Genomic DNA, 24,068 nt, shown 5'->3' with positions numbered 1-24,068 from the left:
CTTTAAAAAAAAAAAAAAAAAGATTCTCCTGTTATACTGTATTTATGTTCACTTAAATTAACAGTTTCAATAAAACTACTTGTGACATGTCATGTTTGACTTTGAACATTTGCTCTCACGTTGCAATAAAAATATCAGGATATATATCGTATATCGATATTCAACCTAAATATATCGGGATATGACTTTTCGTCCATATCGCCCAGCCCTATGGTGAAGATTAGTGTAAGGGGCTAGGGAATTCACTATTCCAATGAGGGCCCTCACAAAGATAGAAGGACAAGGATGTGTGTGTGTGTGTGTGTATGTGTGTGCTGATGCTGGGCAGAGAAAGTCACTGGTTTGCATCAGACCTGTGTCTGTCTGCCAACCATCATGTCTGTTCACAGCCATGACCATCACTGCCAGGAAAGAGAAAACACACACAGACACAGCCCTCTATATGTCACCCTGGTTTCTAAGAATAGCCTTCAAACTAGCTTTGGATGATGTTAAAGGGATTTTTTTTTCAACCAGGGCCCTATTTTCCTTTGTTTTTCTGTGTAATTTTTGAAGGTCCAGTACTGAGCGAGGTGAAAACCAGCAGCAATGAAATCGTTTCGTGCTTGTTTTTACCGCTGACAGGCTCATTGTTATTCTATGTGACAAAGCTATGGCATGAACCCTATCTGGTTTCTAAGAATTGCCTTCAAACTGGCTTCTGATGATGTTAAAGGGAGACTTCAGTACTTTTTCAACCTGGATCCTGTTTAACCATGCTTTTTGTGTAAGTGACTGATGGGGACCACCATTTTTGAAGGTTCAGTATTGAGTGAGAGCTCTGCAGCAGGGCAAGGTTATTATAGTTAACAAAACTAACAAAATACCGAAAACTAGAATTGAAATACAATAGAATTGAATAGACTAGAATCGCTTACTGAAATCAAAATAAAAGACGTTTTTAAAAAACCCACAAATAACTAAAACTGTATAATGTGGTTACAAAAATATTTTTTTTTTCTTTACAGGTTTTATGACTTAATAAACTTATTGGGGCTGAGATGGATCAGATAAAGGAAATAAAGGCAACATTTATTGTGACTTTTTTTAATCTGGCACCCAACAAATTACAAAAAAACTAAAACTAACACTAAAACTAATAAAAAATAAACTAAAACTAAGCATTTTCCAAAAAATAAAAACGAATCAAAACTAGCAAACTCACTCTAAAAAAGGTATTAAAACTAAATGAAAAATCACAACAAAATTTAAACTTAAACTACTGAAAAAAATCCAAAACTATTATAACCTTGGTCAAGTATTGGAAGAGCTCTGCAGCAGGCAGCCATGAAATTGCCCTTTCTGGGCAATTGTGCACCTTCCTTGACCCTTGCTACATCCTTCAACCAAGTTTTATGAAAATTGGTCCAGTAGTTATTCTTTAATCCTGCTGACAAACACACACTGAACCAACAACATTACCTCCTTGATCAAAAAATACCAAAGTTCCCCTTTAACGCTACCTGACTTCACTAGGGCCTCTCTGTGAGCTACGCTATTGTTAGTTCTGGGACACACAAGGAATTTTTCAACCACCAGTGATAACAAATCATCTCCCTTTGACCTCTGTGAAGGCTACTTAACCACAGCATACCGTCCCTTCATCCATAACGGACGAAACGAGGGATTGTAGTGTGAAACTGAGAGGCTTTAAAAATGACTGCTAACTCCTCAGTGTATGAAGCAGCAAGGCTTAATTTTAACAAGCATTAACACCGTCTCTGACAGGCTGAGCTGACGTTAATGAGGAGTAATGGTGTTGCGTGCAGACGCCGCTAAAACATGAGGACTGAGGCAGGAAGCTGGGGCGTTGGTGGAACAGGTTTCCAGATCGTGATGAGAGAGGAGGCCTTTGATGTTGACGTGAGATGGAACGGCGACCAGAGTCTTGAGTAGATTACTGAGGAGATCTTTGGTATGTGCATGTGCAAGGGTGGTTTAAAAAACAGTGAAATCCTTTATGTGAGAGTGAGCAGACAGACACTGAAGCATGCATATTTTAGAAAATCAAAGCCAGGGTGATCTGCCACCAAAAATCTCCATAGAGCTCCAGTATGCTAAAACCATACACATGAGAGCCAGCTAGCTCTGTCTGCCAACCTTATATACAGTACGGCACCACACTTAATGACTCGGAGCAAAGAGCAGGAAAGGAACATCTGCATGCCACAGAACACTGGCCATTCCCGATCCTCAAATTCACTTCCAGAAGTAAAAAGACATAAACAGATGGGAGCAATAAATGAGGTTCCACCATGCTATTCTCTCACTCTCTCTTGGCTACTCAAAGGATTTGGATGGATGGAGAATAACAAAAAAGACAGTCACATACAGAGACGGAATACTTTTGTTCCTGTCTACAGGCTCAGGGGGCTTATACAGTAAGTCCCAGATTTCTTTTGGGTCCACAAATAGAGACAAAATCAAATCCCTTCAGCTTCAGACGGTTCCCATTTAATAAAGCAGGAGCTGAATTCCTCTCTGCCTCTCTCTAAACGGCCATATGTGCCAGCCCTGGATGAGGAAAGCATAGCGAATGGCAGCGCGGCCTCTGCCTGCGTATATTAGCCCAGGCAGGTCTTTAACATCTGTGTTCAAATGACTAGTCTGACTCCAATCTGGACCAATGGCAAAGCGGCTTACTGAAAGGGCTAAAAAAAGGTCTAATAGGGAGACTTGGCCTTGGGATTTTTCTCTAAAAAGGATCTCATTAGGTGTAATGGAGAAGAAGAGCCTCTGGGAATGAAATGAGTGGCGGGGCTAATTGGGAACACTCATGGGTGCTCAGACTCAAACAATCTCAGAACCTGAGCGTGCTGAAATATGGGCGGTTTGAAGAGGGCTGGACTGATGTATGACTTTAATCAATATTCTGGGCTAGCTGTATTTTTTTGTGTGTGAATTAATGTTTTATTTAAAGAGGAGTAATTTTTTGAAGGCTTCTCTGCCATTTGATAGTTGTGGTGAATTGGCCAGTTTTAAGGGCCAGTTATAAAACTCTTACATACTTTTATAATTTGTGGTTCAATTTGTAGTTTTAGGATCATGAAAGCTATAAGGGCTTTTTTACCGGCACTTTGAAGAATCAAACCATGTCGTGTTGATTTGCATTTCCATTATCAGTTTAAGTGTGCCAAGTGGTGATTATCTCTGGAGTTGGGCCTGACCTTTTCCAAGCGATTTGCAAGCCACTACAAGCCACCTTATTACACAACATCCTGAGATAACTTCCAGGATTAACGTAGTTATTTTATCCCAAGCCTTAAATCTTCCCTAAACCCTACCCAGTTGCTTTTGTTTCTAAACCTAATCAAGTACATTTTGTGTCTAAACATAACTATTGCACCTAAATAGAACCAACTAGTTTTTCTGTGTAATCCTAACAACAACATAAAACGTATGTCTAAACCTAACCATGTAGATTTTTAAACCTTCAATACTGTGCAACAGCAGATAGACATACTATATTAAAACAAAACCCATGGTGTTAGTAGATTGTAGAGATAGACCGATATATCTGCCGGCCGATATATCGGGTCGATATTTGCGTTTTTTACTTGTATCGGCGATGTGTGCGTGCATTCACCGATCAATGAGCCAATTTCACTGAGCCGACACCAGGCAAGGCTCAGTGCGACATCTACCTTTCTCTGGTGAGCTGCTGCTGATACCAGAAAAAAGAAAAACACATCAAATATGTGGCGCCCCCACCTCGAGGCCTAGAACAACATACACATTGTTTGCTATCCAACTGTTAGTTTTCTTTGTTCTATTAATAAATGTTTCTTTTTTGTTTAAATTGAGACTTGTGTAACATTTGTTGTCATTTTTATCATGTAAATGGAGGGAGAAAAGGCAATATCTGCTTCAAGAATCGGCCCAAAAAAAATCGGCAGCACATATCGGGGATCGGTTAAGACCGATGTCCAAATAATCGGCATCGGCCTTAAAAAACCCGTATCGGTCGACCACTAGTAGATGGCCTCCAACAACTGTTACACAGTGCTGAAGAGGGCGCTGCTTTTAAATGCCCTAGACCACATCAGTTACAGACAAACTTTCAAGTGGCTAGCCCTGTTGTAATGGAGACTCAAATCACTGATGCACTGGGCTGATGCGGCAAGTCAAACCAAGTCAAGCAAAGCCACACATGGATATGCAAATGGAGGAAATGATTCTGGGGCAAACGGAATTATTGCAAGTTTTGAAAGTTTTTGTCCAAAGTGACATTAGGGTAAGCCGTGAAGCGATGTGACAAGGGGAAATATGATGAAAGAGTGTGGCAGGAATGGAAAGAGAAGAGAGAAGAGTGAAGGTTGGGAGGGGAAACAAGGCGCTGACAGTGATGCCTTGGAAGATGTGAAGGACAGAAGCATGGGGTCTCCGGTGAAGAAGTGCACAGACTAGATCAATTTCACAGACACGGGTTGATAACAGGGCCTGGGTAATGAGCAAAGCATGATTTATTAATGGCTGCTTGTTAGAAGCAGAGGAAGGAGGCTGAGCCTGCGCTAACAGACCGGGGTTACATGGGTCAGGGAGAGGAGACGGGCTGCCAGGACGCTTGGATGTACAGCACAGTCTATCCCAAACCACAGAGACCACAGTAAAAACAAACAGGCCCAGATAATGATTACTAGTGGGACTTCTTTTAGCCCAGAGCCACGGACAGAACTAGCTGACCTAAATACATAAACCAATAACCAACATTTAGAAATCGCAAGCAGCGCACAGTGGATCTCGGGTAAATATATCACTCTGAGATGATAAACTATTTGTCATGGAGCCCTTAAAGGCTGAATCATGCTTAATGGGTGATGTAATCACTGCGCGGAGAGGTGTGAATTATGACTCCTAATCTAGCATCTAAAGGGATGTGCTGCATTTTGAGACTTTGCTGATCTAACAGAATGAAGTTACCCATTCACCATATTGTTATTCCTCCTATGAGAGTGTGTGTTTGGACTGAAGCCCACCTATAGACAAATGACACCATACATTCTGAGCATGCTGGTGTACAGTTACTCATATCTGGAGGGACACACATACACTGAGCCATAAACATGCCAGGCAGGGTAAGAAATCACCCAGACTTCTCAGAATCTTTCCATAAAGCAACAGCAGGCTGATATGTGGGCAGGACTTCTACGTGTCCTTGTTTCTCCCAGGAGTTTTTCCTTCTCCGGCACAGTGCAAAATATGTTTGACTCCTCGCGTGTGTGTGTTTTGGGTGTTCTCTACCTTCCTGTTGTGAGGAAAACTAGTGACTCAAAGCCCCTTGCCTCACAACAACCAGTGTACACGGCTCCAGTCGTTTCACAGACTAATGAAACCAGAGAGGCAGAAAAAGAATTAGTCGTGCTTGGGCTTGTAACATCAGCCAGTTAAAGCCTCATGTGCATGCAATTAGATCAACGTACTGAAACCCACTTTTGATTGAGGCACGTGTAATGGATGTATAGAAGCCGAGAACCACTTATTATACGCTGTTATCTTGAGATCACAAAATACGTCTGGTTTTCAAAATAAAATTTTCTAAATAAGGTGTTAATATGTGCAGAAAACAAAGGGAAAGAAGATTAAGTGTGATTATATTCACACGTAGGTATAAACTATTACCAGTGTCCCTTACACTGTAAAACATTAACTGTTGTTTTTACGGTTAAAAAAAGGCAGCTGTGAATGTCAGAACTTTACCGTAATAAATACGGTGCAACTTTTTAAAATATTACGGTTAAATGATATTAGCACTGTTGATTTCACGTTTAAGATGACCTTTTTATTCCATATTTTACTGTAGAAAATAAAAAAGCTTTTCCATCAAACGAAACGCTGTCTTGACATATAATTGACAAGAAAATGCTTTATAAATGCAGCATGAATTAAAGATTTTACCATTAAATATTTCAGTATATTTTTTTGTTAGAGATTTGGTGTTGAGTACATTGAACAGTGAGAAAAAGTATTTTTACTAAAAATAAGTGCAAAAAAGTCATGGCTTGTATATATATATATATATATTAAAGTATATTTTTGATACACACATGGTGCCAGTGTATTTTACAGTGGAGTAATGTATTTTTCCACAAAAAAAAAGAAGTAAAAAATACTGTTTTGGTTGATATATACATGTACGGTGTTACGTTGTTACTGAAACTGAATTAACCAATTTATCATTTTATGGTAATTTTATGGTAATTTTACGGTCTTTTATGGTTTACTGTCATGGTTTAGCAGTTTTTCACTGTTAAATCTGCAGACATTTTTTTAAGTGCAGTTTTTCCTGAATTTAAAGAGTTAACTATATATACACCGGTATATATATAACTATATATACACCGGTATATATATAACTATATATACACCGGTAGATATATATATATATATATATATAGGTATGTAGGGCTTCTTGGCTTTCATATGTATCTGTGTAAGTAGGAATGAATGATGGGAAGCAACAGGCAGGCAGTGTTTTGTGTGTTTATGTATGTTTGTACAAGTTTGAAGAGATCATTTTCCAATTATCCGTCATCAGCAGTGGCAGCTGTGGGCGTCATCATTAGGTCGATGTGCTCCTCAGTGTATTGTCTCTGTGCTGTATGACTCAGATGTGGAGCAAGGCCACATGATATGTATTTGAGGCTAAAGCCTAGTCACTGTAGTTGTGTGGGTGCAGTGAGGAGACATGTGGTTTATAAGGCCAGGGAGGGGCTGGGGGTGGGGGGATTTAAAGAAACAGCAAAGGCTCAAAAGCTTTATCTCTCGCTGCTTGATTGGCTTATAATTGAGTTGCCAAGAAGTTGTATGCAGCAATCCGTACTCTGGGAGAAGTTTACTGAATACTTTCTTTTAAATCCATTTCTCTGCTTCCCCCAACAGAGGGGGGAAAATAGCTTCCCATCTGTGTGTGTGTGTGGGCTGCTGACTGAATAACCGAGGCCTCTGGAGAATGAGTTTATTCGTTTTCCCTCACCAAAAACAACAACAAGAGAAATGCCGAGGGTGAGAAAAGGAGGGAGCGCTCCTCTGTGTTGCAAAGTCAAAGAGCAGCTGGTAGACAGAGACAGAGGCCCGCGTACTGGAAACAACCTCTGGAAATGCTTTATGGATCTCAAAGGATGGTATAGTTAGAAGAGAGATAGCCTGGGTTGAGTACATGAACAGCCTCTAGTCACCTGTCTTTGCATACAAAAACAGATTATAATGTCCTTTGTATGGTAATAAGATACATTTTTGTGCTACTTTACCATGCAGCTAAAGAGACAGATGCAGCAGCGGTATTTCTAATCCAGCTTTCAGCAATCTGTTCACTAATTTCACCTACAGTACTTTGGTAGCGGAAGGTTTTTGGAATAGCTCCATTACCTGAAACTGTAATTAATTCTCCTTTCATGAAAATTGTATTACTCAAATGCTGCAGGACCTATGAGCTCCACTCACGACCTCCCATTTATCACAATATTCACCTGACAGTTTATTTTTAGCCCCCGACACCTCTTCGGTGCCATTAAATTATGCATGTGTTCCCATGCGCCCATCGTCTGTTTCCCTGACACAGAGGGATGTATAGGTGGGAAGACAGCTATGATGAAATAAAAGCTTGTCTGGTTTGTTGTCTGTGAAGTGAACTGTTGCATGATTAAGCTGATTAAACAGCCCAGCTGTTCGAGGAAGCATTTAACAGTGAGGTTTTAAGATTTCCTTCCCTCCGAATCATCTTTAAGACTTTAACCCCCAAGGTTATTCTCATCATGGCAACGCACACATGACTAAGGCGCTGAGTCATGATTATGAAACTAAGAAACAGTGATCAGGAAGGAAGCAGGGTGACCTGAAGGTATGTCATGTCTGGAAGCTGCTTGGTGAAGCTTTCCCAGGATACACAGCTGCGGATGAGAGTTTAGTGATGAAGACTGACTCTACAGCTCTGAGGTATTTTTTTTGTCTATAGCGCAGACACTGAAAGTGACACTGATTACAGCCGAGCTGAGTTTTTGTCTCGGGGTACTTATACAGCACTGTTTCATTTCATTACATCACGCCATGCCTCATGTTTCGATTTCTAGTCCCACTTTTGGGCTACTCCACTCAAGTGTGGGTCTCTATCCTTGCATTGATTTTGCAATTGCGAGCGGGGGCCTGGGAGCAGCGAGGCACAGACAGCGTCCATTGTTTCCATTTGTACGACACGATGATGATCTCACCGCCAGCCGCATGCCAGCCTCGGCCCCTCCGCTCTACGCTAGACTTCATCAACTGAGAAGCTGCTGTTAATTACCAGTCCATATTCTAATTACTCATCACTCTGCACGGCGGTAAGCCCTGGAACGGGGACAGAAGTGAAGAGAGAGAGACAATGGCGATGAAGGGGGCATTTCTGCAACTCATTGACCTGGGGTAATTGAAAGCACATTCAGATGAGAAGGAAAGCAGGATATGGCAGAGCGCGCTGGTTTAGCGTCTGACATGCTCTGCACTCGAGGCCATGCAAAAGATAAACGCTACGGTGGCCGGAGCTGTGTTGTCATCGAGGAAGTGTGCAATTAGTGGTTGTTTGGTTGGTCAGGCAGTGGAACTTAACCTGTTATCTTTGCTAAGTGGCCCATGTTTCACAGGGCTGTTTGCCTTACGGATTCAAACATTCTTTTCATCCATGTTTTAATCATCCTATATTGTAAAAAGTGAGATGTCAATGTTTTTTTAAGAGTTTTATTATAATGAGAAACTGTGCCTTGAAACACACAGATAAATACGTTTTAAAAAATGGAATAAATACATTTAAAAAATAGAGAAATAATTAAAAAAAATAAGTCTTCAAATAAGACTTCAAATATACATATATTTACAACATTTAATCAAATTGTATCAATAATTGCCTATTTATTCTCCTTCATATAATTTGGTACATCTAATGGCATATAAATTAATGTATTAAGTAATTTATTTATGTATTTTTATTTTGGATTTTTGGCAGTTTCAGTCATTCATATAAATGAGTTGCCAAAACTGGTTGTGATGTCACAGCTATACTATATATAGGTGTAAAGTGCTGCTACAGTGCTGTTACAATCATTCCCCAGCTGCAATGATGGTGTAGAAAACACTGACCAATCAAAACAGACCGGCCATTTCGGGAGGGTTTTTTTTAAAGACACAGGTGCTAAAAACGGAGCGTTTCAGACAGAAGGAGATTACGGGTATTTCCAGCCCGACAGTATGGGAAAAATTAAGTGTTTTTTGAACATTAAAGCATGCCAGCATGTTCTAGTAGGAAGCCAAAATACAAGTATGAACTTGATAAAGAGCGTGATATGTCCCCTTTAAACTCCATGTAAACCCATGACTGGTTCGTCTGTAAATTGTTGACTTTACCCTGAGATTGGTATCACATGCAGGAGATAAAGGAACATATTGTGCAAACAAACCCTGATATGCTTCTCATGTTCAGTGATCACACAAGCAAGATGAAAGATTTCTCAAATGACTCACTATCTCCCCTCGCCATTAAACAATTTAGTATATCAGAGTCGTATAGAGGCTGATAAATACATAAATACATAAATACCAATACGGTAATTAAGGGATGATGCATCCCGGCAAGAGGATTAGAGATAATGGCAGATAATGTTATTGCTAAATTATAAATACAGAGAGCAAAAGCAACCAAAGCTCATGAGAATAAAAACTCTACTAACCTAGTGTATGGGACTACATGTACTGTATATTGCCATTATGAGATGCTCAATAAAGAGGCTTTCAGGTATTGACAGTTGGGTTCCTTCCAAGACAGTGTTAATTATTCATGTTGTGTGTATGTGCAATCAATGGCAGCTGCCTGACAGAGATCCAGTCTTAGGTTTTATTGCATCATTCAGATGCTGTGGTGACTCTGGGTGACCATCAAATCCAAATTCTCTGACATATTTGAAGTCATTCCACACTTTGTCAGCAGTTCTTTCCTGTCACGGTCCCGAGGAAACGTCCGTTTTCAGGCCATGATGAGCCAAGAACACATACCTTCCACTCAGAGATGAATGTGTTGTACAGATGCAGTTCGTGTCTTTCAGATTTTCATTGCGGAGTCTTATTAGTTCATAAAGGATCAGGCTATGAGCTGGGTAGTTTGGGGGTGTACCCTCATTTATTATTTGCTGCCACCTGCTGCAGAAGCCCCCGCTGATCATGCTCTTAAGCTTCAAAGGTAGTCATGGCTCACACAGGCAGATAATATGCACGAACCTTGATACAGATCTGTGGACCTGGGTGTTTCAAGAGGAATGAGGAGAAAAGAGCAGAAGAGAGGAGTGAAAAAGAACAGATCTGACACGAAAAGACTGTTTCGGGGGATTATTGCCTCTTTCTCTTTCTTTACTCCGTCCTCAAGCCGCAAACCCCCTCAAAGGACATCTGTCCATCTCTTGTGTACACCAAAGAGCTGATTAATGGCCTGGCTAACCCAGCACTCAATGCTGAACCACACCACACCAATCTAATTACCCAGAGAAGAGCACACAGACTCTAGCATCTTGCCCTCCTCCTCCTCCTCCATGCATTAGAATGAGGCGGCATTAAAATGGATGACAAATCTGGATTATGTTCAGCAAAAAAAGAAGGAAAGCAGAGCGAAGGAAAATGCCCAGGAATCAAAAGGCCGCCTGTCATGAATAATAAAAAACTGTCTGCCTCAAAACTGCAGTCAGGGGATGATAATGAAATAAATAATGAATTGATTACTATGCATCTGACGGCGCACTGAGATGATTTGTACGTGCCGCGAGGGGGCCTGAGCTTGTTGTAGCACCACGGACAGGCTTAATGAAAGAGGAATGAAGAATTTGACTCTTTTAATACCACTTGTGATAATTGGGCTTCTGCTCAGAGTGCTCGGCACAAGTGCATCACACTCCCTCGAAAACATAAATTATGTGGCAACCACAGACTTGGCGCTTTTGCTGCGTTTGAAATGAGAAATTAGAGGAGCCCTATTCAGTGTTTTGATCTGATTAGTATCGGGAAATCAGCACGCCCATTAGAGCACATCCCCTTTGAAATCCAGATTTGACTGCCAAATCAAATCCCCAATATGATCAATACTATAGCAGGGCCGGTCTAGAGTGGCAACAAATCATTATGATCATTTGTAATTTCCGCTGGGTAGAGAAGACTTGAAGCTTATACAGTTAAAGGGATAGTTTGGGGTTTTTTTTTTAAGTGGGGTTGTTTGAGGTACCTATCTATAGTCAGTGTATGGTTTAGGACAGTGGTTCTCAACCTTTTTTCAGTGATGTACTCCCTGTGAAAATTTTTTTCAGCCGAGTACCCCCTAACCAGGGCAAAGCATTTTTGGTTGAAAAAAAAAAGGAAAACTTAAAAACAGAGCGCTGTGCCATCAGTGTCTGATTAATTAAACTTTGGAAATGATAAACTCATACAAAATTCAAACATTTGAGAAAAAAAACTAACATTTCAAACATTTTAAATGTTAATAATTCATGACTAAATTTATCATCATCACTTAAATGTAGTGATTCAAACTAATGTAGTAAAAACAGGGAGCATATAACCATTTAAAACTATAACTGCTACGCTTCAACCACGACTCCATCTTTGAGTTTTCAAGTGATTGACAGGTGATGCCAGGTGGCATATGACAGGTTGGGTCCAACCATCCTGGTATGCGGGAGACTCTGGGTTTTTAGGAGAATTAAATTGAATAGCTTACTGAATATAAAATTAATTTTATGAACTTATACTTATATTTTCCTAAAATATTTATTAAATAATTATTTTTAAAGGATTTTTGCATGGATGCTACTTTTTAAATGTATATCTTAAAATCTCACATGTGCCTTCACGTACCCCCAGGGGTACGGGTACCCCCATTTGAGAACCACTGTTTTAGGAGGTCGGCACACCATCAGCATGGAGAAGCAGGCAGGAGTGCCAGTACCGAAGATAAGCTATGGACTGTTGTGGAATATTTAAGCCACCTTAAAAAATTAATATCACTTTAAGTGTCCACTCTTTAGAATATTTTTCCCACTTTACCTCGCCATCAGAAAGCCCTGAGTAAGTTTAAGCAAGGGGGAATTAAGCCTTTAGGGTTGTGCTGAGTACTCCGGTGAAATGAACATCCAGTAGAGATAATGTATAATGAATTTCAAGCATAATATATTGACTTCTGATTCCACACGTTTACGGTTAAAGTCATAACCACTTCCATTTTAAGCCCCGCCCCTTCTGAGTACAGATACAAATAATTCATTTGGTTGAACAGATACAGATAATGGTGTACTTGCTTATCCCTATTATCAATACTCTTTTCCAACCCACCAGGCTCCATTGACAAAAAAACAAATTTTACCTTGCAGAACACAGGAGTTGCTGGTCTGCCACTGACTCAATCAGTTAGTTTGTTTGTATTATCATGTCACTTTCATGATCCGAACTAACCCTATAAAACACCAAAGTAAGACAATAAGAATAAACAAATGAAAGATTGAATCAGCGGGAGACCAGCGTCTGAGGTAAAATGATTTGTTTTGTCAATGGAGTCTGGCTACTTTGAAGAACTTAACTACTTAAATTCATCCCACATAAACTTAGAGCAGTAAAAATATTCAAAATATATTCCATACATCCATACATTTTCCTGCTTATCCGGGGCTGGGTCGCGGGTGCAGCAGGCTAAGCAGGGCATTCCAGACGTCCCTCTCCCCAGCCACAACGTCCAGCTCCTCCTGGGGGACCCCGAGGCATTCCCAGGCCAGGAGAGAGATATAGTCCCTCCACCGTGTTCTGGGTCTTCCCCGGGGCCTCCTACCAGTTGGACGTGCCCGGAACACCTCTAACGGGAGGCGCCAGGGAGGATCCTTACCAGATGCCCAAACCACCTCAACTGGCTCCTTTCGATGCGAAGGAGCAGCGGCTCTACTCTGAGCTCCCTCCAGATGTCTGAGCTCCTCACCCTATCTCAAAGGCTGAGCCCAGCCACCCTATGGAGGAAGCTCATTTCAGCCGCTTGTATCCGCGATCTCGTTCTTTTGCTCACTACCCACAGCTCATTACCATAGGTGAGGGTTGGAACGTAGATGTAGATATTCAAAATATAGCATACATCAAATCGGATGTTGTTTTTCTAGGTTGTTGAATACATTTTGTTGCTGCCCGCATCCAAAGCAGTATGTTGCTTTGCTTCAGTGTTGCTTCTGCTCCTGCCTGCTTTTCCAAACTGGGGCCCACTGACAGATCACCATCTATGGTAATACACTGACAATAAGTACCTTAAACAACCTCACTTCACATATCTGACTATGAACAATTGCCTTTCTTTTTAGAGAGAAAAACACTTTAATACAACAGACTGTCCAACTGCTAGAGGAAGTGGTAAGGGAGGCCATGTTTCTTCCTGATCCACTCAGATGCATGCTGAGCTCCTCTGCAGGACAATATGGACTCGGCCAGACACTTCTACCCACCCACAAAGCCAAGAGCGCACACATGGACACACATGCATGGGAGACTGCACTCAAAGCTGCACACATACAGGCTCAAACACTGATTAAATTAGTCTAAAGGAGCAACAGGGGCCCTCAGGACAATATTTTCATTGCAATAATAAAGGAAAAGCTTGCTTATGGCCCTCCCCAAGCAAATATTTGGCTTTGGGTCAGCTCTATTATTCATCCCCAGAGGAATATGTGGGGTCCAAACTTTTCAGCAATGAAGCCTGTAGAAAAACAGTAGAAAAAGAAAAACAGTCTGGGCATTTACAAGGCCTGGAGGCTTTCTGTTAATAAATCAAACAAGCTCCAAATGCATCAAGGTAGTGCAGTTGTGTCACAGGGGGGGTTGTGCTGTGAGTGGACTTGGGATATGTGACTTATCCCCATCTGGGGATGGAAGAACTAAATCCTTTATCTTTCCACATAAAGTTCCCCCGGTGGGTGATGATCGCTTTGTGCAGATAAGCCGACAGACAGGAAAATATGACAGTCTGTTTGTGTGTTTGTGTGTGTGTGTGTGTTCCAAGGCTGGGCAGGATGCCTGGACTAAATCCCAGCAGCCCCGGAGGCAGCCACTGTTATCAAGGAAAGGGGAAGTTATCAGGTAGGACAGGAAGACAGAGGGAGAGAAAAGCCTCAGACAGATAGGTAGACAGTGACAGAGAGAGTGGACACAGGCAATTTTAGTGAGGCGTGGACTCAACCACCTGGAGGTCCATCAGGACGCCTGACATTCATCATCCAAATTGTTGGGTCTGGTCAAAGTGTTTTGGAGACACTGACTGCACCTCCAGAGACTGAAGGGCAAAACCAGAACACTCCTACTGTGCTCAAGCAGGCAGCAGTCACTTCTAATACTGCACAGACCCTCAGACAGTGACTCACCTCCAAAAACATACTGCAGGATGTGAATTGTTCTGGTTATGGTTTCAGATATTCTCAACCTCTCCTCTGTAACTGAAACTAACCTTTTAGCCCCTCTGACCTCCACAACCCACCAATAGGTTGAAAGACATGTTTTTCTTTTTTTAAATTGCCAAAATAACACCATTTATCATAGTCAGAAACTGTAAAAACTTAAATTATCTTAAGGAGAAATATATATTTTCCTGTATAAAGGCTATAGATTCCACTTGATAAATTATCTAAGACATTAAACATTTTGATGTATGGCATTATGACCAGTTTTTAAGTTCTTTCTACTTTTACACTGCAAAAAAGGGTGTCTAAAAAACAAGATAAAAACACTAAATTTGAGGGAAATTATCTTGCTTAAAGCTGCAAGCAGCGATGAACTGGCCCGAGCAGAGTGCACTGCAAATTATTTGTTTCTTACCAAGATAAAAAAACTTTAGATTTAGAAGTGTTCTATAATTTATCTTGTTTAAGAGTTAATTTCATATTTATCAACACGCTTATTTCTAGATTTAACATATTCATTTAAGAAATCTTGTCAAGTGAAATTTTCTGTCCATGCAGCAAGATCATTTCCCTCAGATTTAGTGTTTTTATCTTGTTCTTAGACACACCTTTTTTGTAGTGTAGATATGATTGTGCTGATTTCATAGATGTGCAGGACTTTTATATTGCAGTTAAAAATGAGGCCCACTGTGAGTAAAATGGGACAGGAGCAAAAAAAACACAGACCTTTTCTGGGCTATTTAAATCTAATAACCCTCCTAAAAATCACCTCTCTGTGACATGAGGAATAATGTACCTGTATCCACTCTTTATTTGAGTCCTCTGCTGGCGTCCATGCATTTTCATAGTAGTTGAGTCTGGAGCGCTCTGGGGACCAGCTGGGGTTGTACTGGGATGAGGCCATGATTTGGTCCGATGTTACTTCTCCTGATTCCATTCCCAAAGGGTCCCTGCAGTCAAAGTCTGAGGGGAATGAAAAAAGCAGAGTAAAAGATGTTTAGTTGAATCCTGAAAGCACCAGAATGTACCCAGCATGTGCTTTCAGTGTCCCCCAGAATCAGAGCTCGTCTCTGGGGAGGAGGACACCACACGACAGGCACTCAGTGCTGCTGGCCGGAAAAGAACAGCACATCAGCAACGCCTCAGTAAATCCCTTCTGTTTCTCTCTCTTTAGTTTCTAATGGAAGCCGGATGGAAGTGTTTCGCATTAAGACGTAAAAATGTCTTCATAAAACATTCAGTGTGGGCTGAGATTACGCCAGTATTAGGCGTTAAAGTGACTTTCACTCCAGTTATTTCTTCCACTGACTTGATCTGTTTCCCCTCACCTCCCTGTGGGCCGTTTATCTTTTTTCCACACGCTGACTATTTTCCCCAACTTGGTCTCTTGGGGGAGTTTAGGTGAGTTAGTATGTGTATTTTGGGGCCATATTTCACACTCAATGGCCCAACAGCCCAAGGTAGGAGGTGGCTTCCCCTGTTTGTGTTGACGTGGGGCAGCCGTTTGGAGGCATCCTGGGCCCTGTGACTAAAGAGTCAGCTGGGTCAGCTGGGGGCCGGCCTCGCTAACCTCTGGAGGTCAGACATGCTGACACCGCTGTGGTCAGAGCTGCAGCAGCAGTCGGAACGGACGGCATGACCTTTCGATCTGGACAGGAGTCGTATAATGTCACCACAACAACACAGAGGTATGTGAAGGCAAACTTTCACACATTCATGTGGATCATCATTCTTCTTATTGTTTATTTACTTGCTGGTCATAAAGCACCTTGCCAGTGTTTCAAACAAGTATTTTTTTAAATTCAAGGCTGCCACTGACATAAACACACCATTCTTTGCCAAAAAATGCAGTCATATGTATGACTGCCATTGATTGACTCAATTCACATGATGTCCGTTTTCTCACACAGTGAAGAAAAAAAATGGAGCCGGAAGGATGTTACGTTAAAAGCTAATGCTAGCGAGTTAGCTAGCTTAAGGGGCATCCATAATTCAAAATGAATAACTCCATAGAATGCCTTTAAGTGAACATTTTTATGTAGTGCACCATGGTAGCGACCTGTCAATCACTCCCCGGCTTTATCTTCTATTTTACCCTTTATTGGACCATATTTTACAAAATAAACAACATGCTGTATTGAAGAACTAGCAACTGAGATCATAAACTCATTAGAAATGTTTACTAGGGTAATTAATCAACTGAGAAGTAGGGGCACTTTCTCATATACTTCTATACAATTGGACTTCTTTTTGCAATCATTTGCTTCACTTTTCAGCCTCACAGATTGCTGCTTGGATTTTGATGTGCATCTATTCATGCTATAACTGTAATAGCTGCACCCAAATGTAATTATATATATATATATATATATATATATATATATATTACCAGTGTATTTTACAGTTGAGTAATGTATTTTTTTTAAACTGTAAAAAATACTGTTTTGGCTGATATAAACATTTGTATATAACAGTGTTGCATTGTTACTGAAACTGAATTAACTCATTTATCAATTTACGGTCTTTTACTGTCATGGTTTAGCAGTTTTTCACCATAAAATCTACAGTTTACAGTGTATGACCATGTGAAATTTGGTCCTTTTACTCTCTCACTGAACTAAATTGAAAAGTTGGCAGGCCTGGTCATATGCTTGTGTGTACCCTGACACACACACACACACACACACACACACACACACACACACTCAGAGGGCACAGGACGAGGAGCAGTGTGGAGCTGCTATGTGGCTGCTGCCTATGAGCTAACACAGATGGTCTCCCCATCTGCCACACTGCTAACACACCTCAGTCACTAGGTCAGCGTGTGTGATTGTGCTTTACAGTGTCAGTGAACGGTGCGTTGGAGTCTCGCGGCGAGGCTGAGAACACCGTCTCGCACCTCTCCACCCTCATCGTCGGCGCTATTTGAGAAGAGTGCCCGTTCTTGTCAAACTTTTGTCCTCGGACCAACATCACGTATCACGATCAGCAAAAACACAAAGAGGCGTTTGTTTGCTGCTATCTGATCATGTGGCTTACCGAGCGGAGCGGGGCTGATAGTCGAGATGATAAAGAGAGTGGATGGATGGACGGGTGGGGGGGTGATTGGAGAGAATGAGAGCAAGAGAAACGGGCTAAGAACAAAAGACAAGTCCTCCTTTCATCACCTTATCACCTCCCATCAGTATCTTTCAGCTCCAGTGTACCCTTCCCCTTGCCACGCGGAGGCGAGAAAATCCACCGTGTATTATGCATAAGGGGATTATGAATGATTTAAGCGGTACAAGTCTGGAAGAGTGCAGACAAAGTTTGGAGGATTTTTTTCCCTATCTTTGGTACGTCTCGGTCGGTGATGTAAGACCAAGTAACTCATGCAAATGAAGCTATTTACTGATCACGGGTCAGATATTTCACCATGCCTCTTAATGGCGAATGTGAAAAGTTGATTTGCGTAATCTGATCTTAGATGTGTGATTAAAGCGACTCAAGTAACTCGGAGGAGAAATGACATCAGCAGTCATCGCCGTGCTCATTACTGTGAGGCGGGGTCGTTTGTTGTGTGTGTCTGTGTGTGTGTGTGTGTGTGTGTGTACACTCAGCGCCTGTCTTTCCTCTGGGCGATCCTTTTTTGGAGACGATCAGTAGATTTGTTGAATGTCATCCATCTCTATTTCTATTCAAAGACTGACTGACTGTGTTTGGGGTGGTCTCGCCTCTGGACAGATTTATGACTCCTACCCGCGCTCGTCTTCCTTCATGAAATGTTTAGTCGGAGCGTTTTGCAAAATGGGGTCAGGGGGTCGAGCCCTGTGATGACGCTGCGGCATGTTCAAGCCCCAGGGTCCCTGTGTGTCCGGGACGGTTAGTTACTGGTGGGGAAGCTGTCTTCTGGAGCCTGTCTGGGCTCACAGTGTGTAAACGTTGGTCTTGTAAACCACAGGAGGCAAACTTAGCCGGTAACACATTACCCAAATGAAGAAGCAGGAGGTGTTTATTTAATAACTCTTAAGCTCTGTTAAATGTGTGGGAATTTGTCATAATAGGACCGTGTGTGGCTTCAGTTGCAGACAACATCTGCTTCTTACTCCTCAGGGGGTTACTTTATTGGCCTCTAATTCTTGTGCAACTACCCAATTTTAATTCAGGCTCATCAAATCCAGATTTCCTCCACTGAGGAACCTCTCTAGATTGTGATTTCATTGTTTCTTACATTTGCCTCCCTGACATCCCCATCTGTCTGATTGTCACTGTTTTTATGGCAGCTCACCTTCTGGAACGGTCCTTTCGATGACGGTGAAGTTGGCTGAAAAGCCTTCCTTAGCGATGGCGCTGTCAGTGTTGATTGTCAGTGCCAGGATGCCCGTGTAGGAGATGATCCTGCCCGGGGTGTTCTGCCCACAGTACCTCCCGATGTATGGACCAACTGGAGAGAGAAAGGACAGAAAAGCACACAAACATTAGCCATTTCTCAAGACTGTCCTCCCCCAAAATACAACCCCATGTGTTGTTTGTCCGGAGTTGCTCTTTCATTCACGTAGCATGCAATTGTCAGTAGACATGTGTCACCTACTGTACTTCGTTTGGTTTGGACGAGGGGTGGCGCCTGCGTAGAGTGTGCAGAAGGAAGGATATGACGCAAAAAGTATGCTGCAGAAATAGCAGTCACGTTTGTAATTTGTTTGTAAAGAACCAAATTTCTTGCCGTTCCTTGAATGGACCAATGGCATGGCACTATTTGTATTAGGGAGTAGGGCTGGGTGATATGTCGATATAAAAAATATATCGATATATATTTTTAAATGTGATATGGAATTAGACCATATCACATATATTGATATAATAAAAAAAAAACTTTCTTTATATGTAAGTGCTGCTCTATCTAGGGTTTGTCATATTTAGATCTTTTGTAATATTTGTTATTTTTTTTCTCATATAAATATATTTATTTCAGAAAAAGAATAACCCTATTTTATTCCATCGGCTATTTTTTAGTAGTATTTACTTTATTTAAGATATTTTTTTATCTAAATGTGCACTTTATGGAGCTTTGATGTTAAAAAAAAAAGCTACTCCTGTTGTCATACAGTATTTATATTAATTTAAATAAACAGTTTCAATAAAACTACTTGTGACATGTCATATTTGGCTTTGACTTTGAATGAAGATTTGCTCTCAATTAGCAATGAAAATATAACTAAATATATCGGGATATGACTTTTGGTCCATATCGCCCAGCCCTACTAGGGAGCTGATAGGGTAAAGTACGGACCCACTGATGTCTAGATAAGTTCAGGGTAGCAGTCCATGTGTGAAAGGGACTATTGTTACTCAGGTTAGACTCGGGTTAACTCAATATTTGTTTGTTTGCCACAGCCATGTCACACATGGGTTTAACTACCACCCCCCTATGGAGGTGTGAAACTAGTGTGTCAGTGAAGTATGACACTGGCAGCTTTTTTTTCCTTTTACCCGGCCCCATAAAGATGCTCGAGAAACCTTCCAGCTTGCTTGTTGGACACAAAAACAGCAAAGCGGAAGCGGGACCTGTGGTGTGGGCAGGTCACGGTCTCTGTCTATTTGCTGGCTGTAAATTCCTTTGCTGAACGTGAGGCGGACACAGCCGTGGAAGTGTGAGCTTGAGAAGGAGTAGAGACAATAGGGGAGCATTGAAAAAGAGAGAGAGCAATAAAAGCACAAGAGGGACATGTTCCACTGAGCAGTGGAATGGGGAAACAGGAGGGACGTGAAATGGGAGGTCGAGGGAGGAGTGGCGGAGGAACATGGGGAAAGAGTGATGGGGAAACGAGAGTGCAATGACCTTGCCCTGTGTCTCTGATGTGTGCTATGATCCATGCACATGTGTGTGTGTTCCTGTTGGTGTGTCCTGCGGCTTATCTGTGATTAGTAAGGCTGTGATCAGTGGCGAGTGACAGTCCTTCCTCCCTGTGGCCTCCTGTCATCCAAAACATGCCACTTTCAGCCCAGCTCCTACATAAAAGCAAAGGCCAAACCTCTGGGACTTACAGGGCAGGGGTGCAATGCTTCGATTAATCTTCATAACCAAGGTGCCTGGTGTACACGCGTGAGAATCTATGTATGCTTTTAAACCTGCTAAGGCCTGGCCTGAACATAAAAATGCCATCTCCCAGATTATCTGCATGACTCCACAGCGCTATGAAATTTTAAAGAGCCTGGCTATGAAGTCCTGCCTGCCTGTGCGTTCCTCAGGGAAGAGGGGCGAGGGAGTGGAGGTTGTTCTTCCGCAGCACCTGTCCAGCGAGGTGTGATTACCCCGGTGCTTCACGCAGGCCTGCATTCGCCCGGACATCTCCCATTTGTGCACACCCCGTCGGCTAGCATGCCTCCAGCCTTCTGTGCTAATGCACTATCGATCCAGCAGGCACCACAGGAGCCACCTGGCAAAAGCCAACACACTATTTTCCTCTCATGGCTTATTTTTATACAAGGACGTCTGTCACATACAACAACACTTGAAGGGTGTGATGTCACATTGGTTCCAAGTGGAAGCATCCAGTTTCTGCCCTGAATAGACTCACTGTGGGACAAAAGAGATTCTGTGCATCTTTGTATCAAACTTGAGAGAAAACTGAGAAATCTGTGACTTTTAATAAGTCGGATGTAGCACAGGAAACATTTCTATTCCACACCCCTGAGGTACCTTTTTGTAATATGTATTAAAAGGTGATAATAATGTGACAGATTCTCATCCGTGCACACCTTTACAGGTCTCCTTAATCAACACAAATCTTGAAAATTAAACACGTCCCGACTTAAGAAAAGAACATATAAATGAGTTATGGAAATACTTTGTGGAATCAAAGGTCAACTTTGCTCGGTTTAAATCTATAGACATGTGAGCTCAGAGAGTATTGAACTTCGCTTGAAAAAAGTGCAATGATTTACACTTCAACCTTATCACTTGACATGACAGAGAATACTGATGTGCACTAGGTTGAATTCTACTAGATAAAAATTCTTTCAATTTTCAGCAACTGATGGGTGAGAAAAGCTTTCATCTTGTCTGCACCTTGTGTTGGAATAGCCAGGAGAAAAACTGGAAACTTCAAGAGGTGATTTTGCTCACTGAGTTCAAAGCCTCATCTCGGGCCGTGGAGGCATTGCTTTGAACAGCGCGCGCCCTCTTTCACTCCATCTCTCACCTGCTGATTTTTTAGATGGATTTTAGAATGCTATTTTATGGCAATATTTTATTGTGTGTCTGATTCTACACAAGCCCTTTCTCAAGCCTGCGACCAGGAGGTGTTGGCTTTTATTAGGACCGGGCTGCTTCAGTTCAAATGCTCTCTTTTGGGACACACAAGGAAACCTCCAAAGGAAATTCCTTTCAGAGTCATTTCCTGTACAATCCGATTGTGTTTTCTATGCGTCAGAAGCAGCAACTTGAATATCATCGCCCAGATTAGACCTTGAATTCCCAAATGTTAAGTCACTAACAACTGACAAAAAGAGGAAGGGCAGGGGGTCTCATAATCAGGAAGTGTTTGGCACAGAGTGATGAGGAAGCTTTACATTGAAGACGACAGACTTTTGGACCCCTGCCAAGTCTGGTTAAGGCAGATAGCCCACTGGCCTGAATAACGGCATCATTTTGTGTAAAACTCTTTATTTTCTCTGAAAAAAGAAGTGAGAAGGGAGGCTGGAACCCATCTTCTCCCTTTTCCACTGCAGGACAGCAGATTTCTAAGGAGTGCGATAATGCACATTTACCTTATTTCCTATACTCACACCTTCCCCCGCTAAGAGAAGGTGTGCAAAACGTCTTTTCACTGAAATGTGAAGCTAGATTAGAAAAAGTATGTTGAAGTCACTCCTTCAAGAATCGCCAACTTATCGCGGTGCAGGGGTTTGTGTGCCCCAGTGATCCTGGGAGTTGTGTTGTTGTGAGCAATAGCTCCTGGTAGGGTCTCCCAAGGCAAAGTGGTCCCAGGGGAGGGGCCAGACTAAGAGTGATTCAAAGACCCCTATAAAGCGGATTCTAGTACAGGGGTGTACCTCGCCCGGTACAGGTAAACCGGGGCCCCGTCCTGGAGCCAGACCCAGGAGGGGAGCACGCATGCGAGCGTCTGGTGGCCGGGCCTTTGTCCATGGGGCCCGGCCGGGCTCAGTCCGAAAAAGCCACATGGATCTGCCGACTGTGGGCCCACCCCCTCAGAGTAAGGCATAGGGGTCGGGTGCAGTGTGAGTCGCGACCCGGCCCCGGATAAGCGGTGGAAAATGGATGGATGTTGAAGTCAGTTACACATTAATCTCTATAAATAGATACTTGCATATGAAACCAGAATCTATAGGGTGTTATATATGGTATCGGAATCGTTCTGGTTTCCGTTTGTAGTCCGAGTAATATTGACCAATCACACTTGAGAGAGCTTTGTTTTCATGCTAAAGAGGCAGAAATTGGTTGCAATGCAGCTCGACCACTATGGGCCGTCTTCATCAGCTTAGTGGTGGTGAAGCTGTAGTCATGCGACTATCTTTGTTTATAGCCTAAGATTAGCATTTTTCTCGTGGCATTGTATATCCGCTCAAAAATCACAAAAGTGGTGTTATGAAGATTTTGTTACTGAACAAAACATCTAAGTCTCCAATAGAAAAATCTCATTGTCTTTTTGCCAGTAATAAGACAATAATAAGACATCCCTGCACACACATGTCTTGGCCTGGATATCCGTTATCTGGATATGTGTTGGCTACATTGGACCCTAAAAGTGTTGGCCCTTGCCCTTCTAGGCTAAATTGCCAATAGCCAATTGGTTTTGAAATTGGTTACACAGCAATATCAATCTAAAGTTTGCGTACATGTAATAACACTAGAAAGTTGTTTGATTTCTTCTTTTTAAGGCACAAGACAGATGATGCACAGCTCTAGTCCTGCTTGCTCACCTCCAGGGAAGCCATCCCAGATCTCCAGTCTGTCATATCGGCAGAATACACCAGTAGGGGGCGTCGGGTCGGGCTCCAGCTCAAAGCTCTCAAACTCCAAAATGATCTCAGACATCTTGGGGGCGAAGATCATGAAAGTGCAGTCCAGGTTGTTGGGGTATTTTTCTGGGAAACCTGGCGACTTTATGACACCGCTGTTGGAGGTGAAGTTCCTGGAGCATTCAGGACCTGCAGAGAGGAAACAAGATGGGAAGTGAGAAGAAGGGACGAAACAGGGACAAAAGAAAAGGGCGGAGACAGATCTTTTGAACTACTGTTGGTTAAGTGATCTCTGTTTCGTGCTGCTTTGTGTGGTGGCTATTGAGAAGCTCTGCCTCCCAGCTGCTCTATTGAGTGCAGGACAGTTTATGACTCAGACACGAGAGACCACCTTGATAGTTCTATTCACTAGAGGCTACATCTGGGTCTGTCAACTCCCCTCTATGTGCCTCTTTTTCAGTCCCTCATGGGCACAAACATCACGCTCCTTCATCACTGTGTGTGTGTTAAATCTGGAACTCCTGGAACATCTGGGCTGTGAGGGTAAACAGTAGTGAAAGGCCTCAATCACCAGAATCAGAGAGCGATGAATAAACAGCTTGATTCACTGAGCAAAAACCTGTCTCTCTGCCTCATACACCC

At 42.2% G+C, this 24,068-nt stretch overlaps 1 protein-coding gene across 2 annotated transcripts in view; it reads right to left on the bottom strand.

Annotated features, from left to right (window-relative positions):
• The window catches only part of nrp1a (neuropilin 1a), an 84,348-nt gene that overhangs the window by 26,822 nt on the left and 33,458 nt on the right, over positions 1-24,068 (bottom strand). For both annotated transcript variants that reach the window (XM_059326790.1, XM_059326791.1), the window contains exons 5-7: positions 23,388-23,615; positions 18,733-18,888; positions 15,262-15,428 (exon numbers count right to left, since the gene is read on the bottom strand). In XM_059326790.1, the coding sequence (XP_059182773.1) occupies positions 15,262-15,428; positions 18,733-18,888; positions 23,388-23,615 (551 nt within the window). The remainder of the gene's footprint in view (positions 1-15,261; positions 15,429-18,732; positions 18,889-23,387; positions 23,616-24,068) is intronic.

This window comes from Centropristis striata, chromosome 23 (assembly GCF_030273125.1).
Source record: "Centropristis striata isolate RG_2023a ecotype Rhode Island chromosome 23, C.striata_1.0, whole genome shotgun sequence".
Classification (NCBI taxonomy): Eukaryota; Metazoa; Chordata; class Actinopteri; order Perciformes; family Serranidae; genus Centropristis; species Centropristis striata.
The sequence above is the reverse complement of the archived record's forward strand: the minus strand, read 5'-3'. Positions and strand labels throughout refer to the sequence as shown.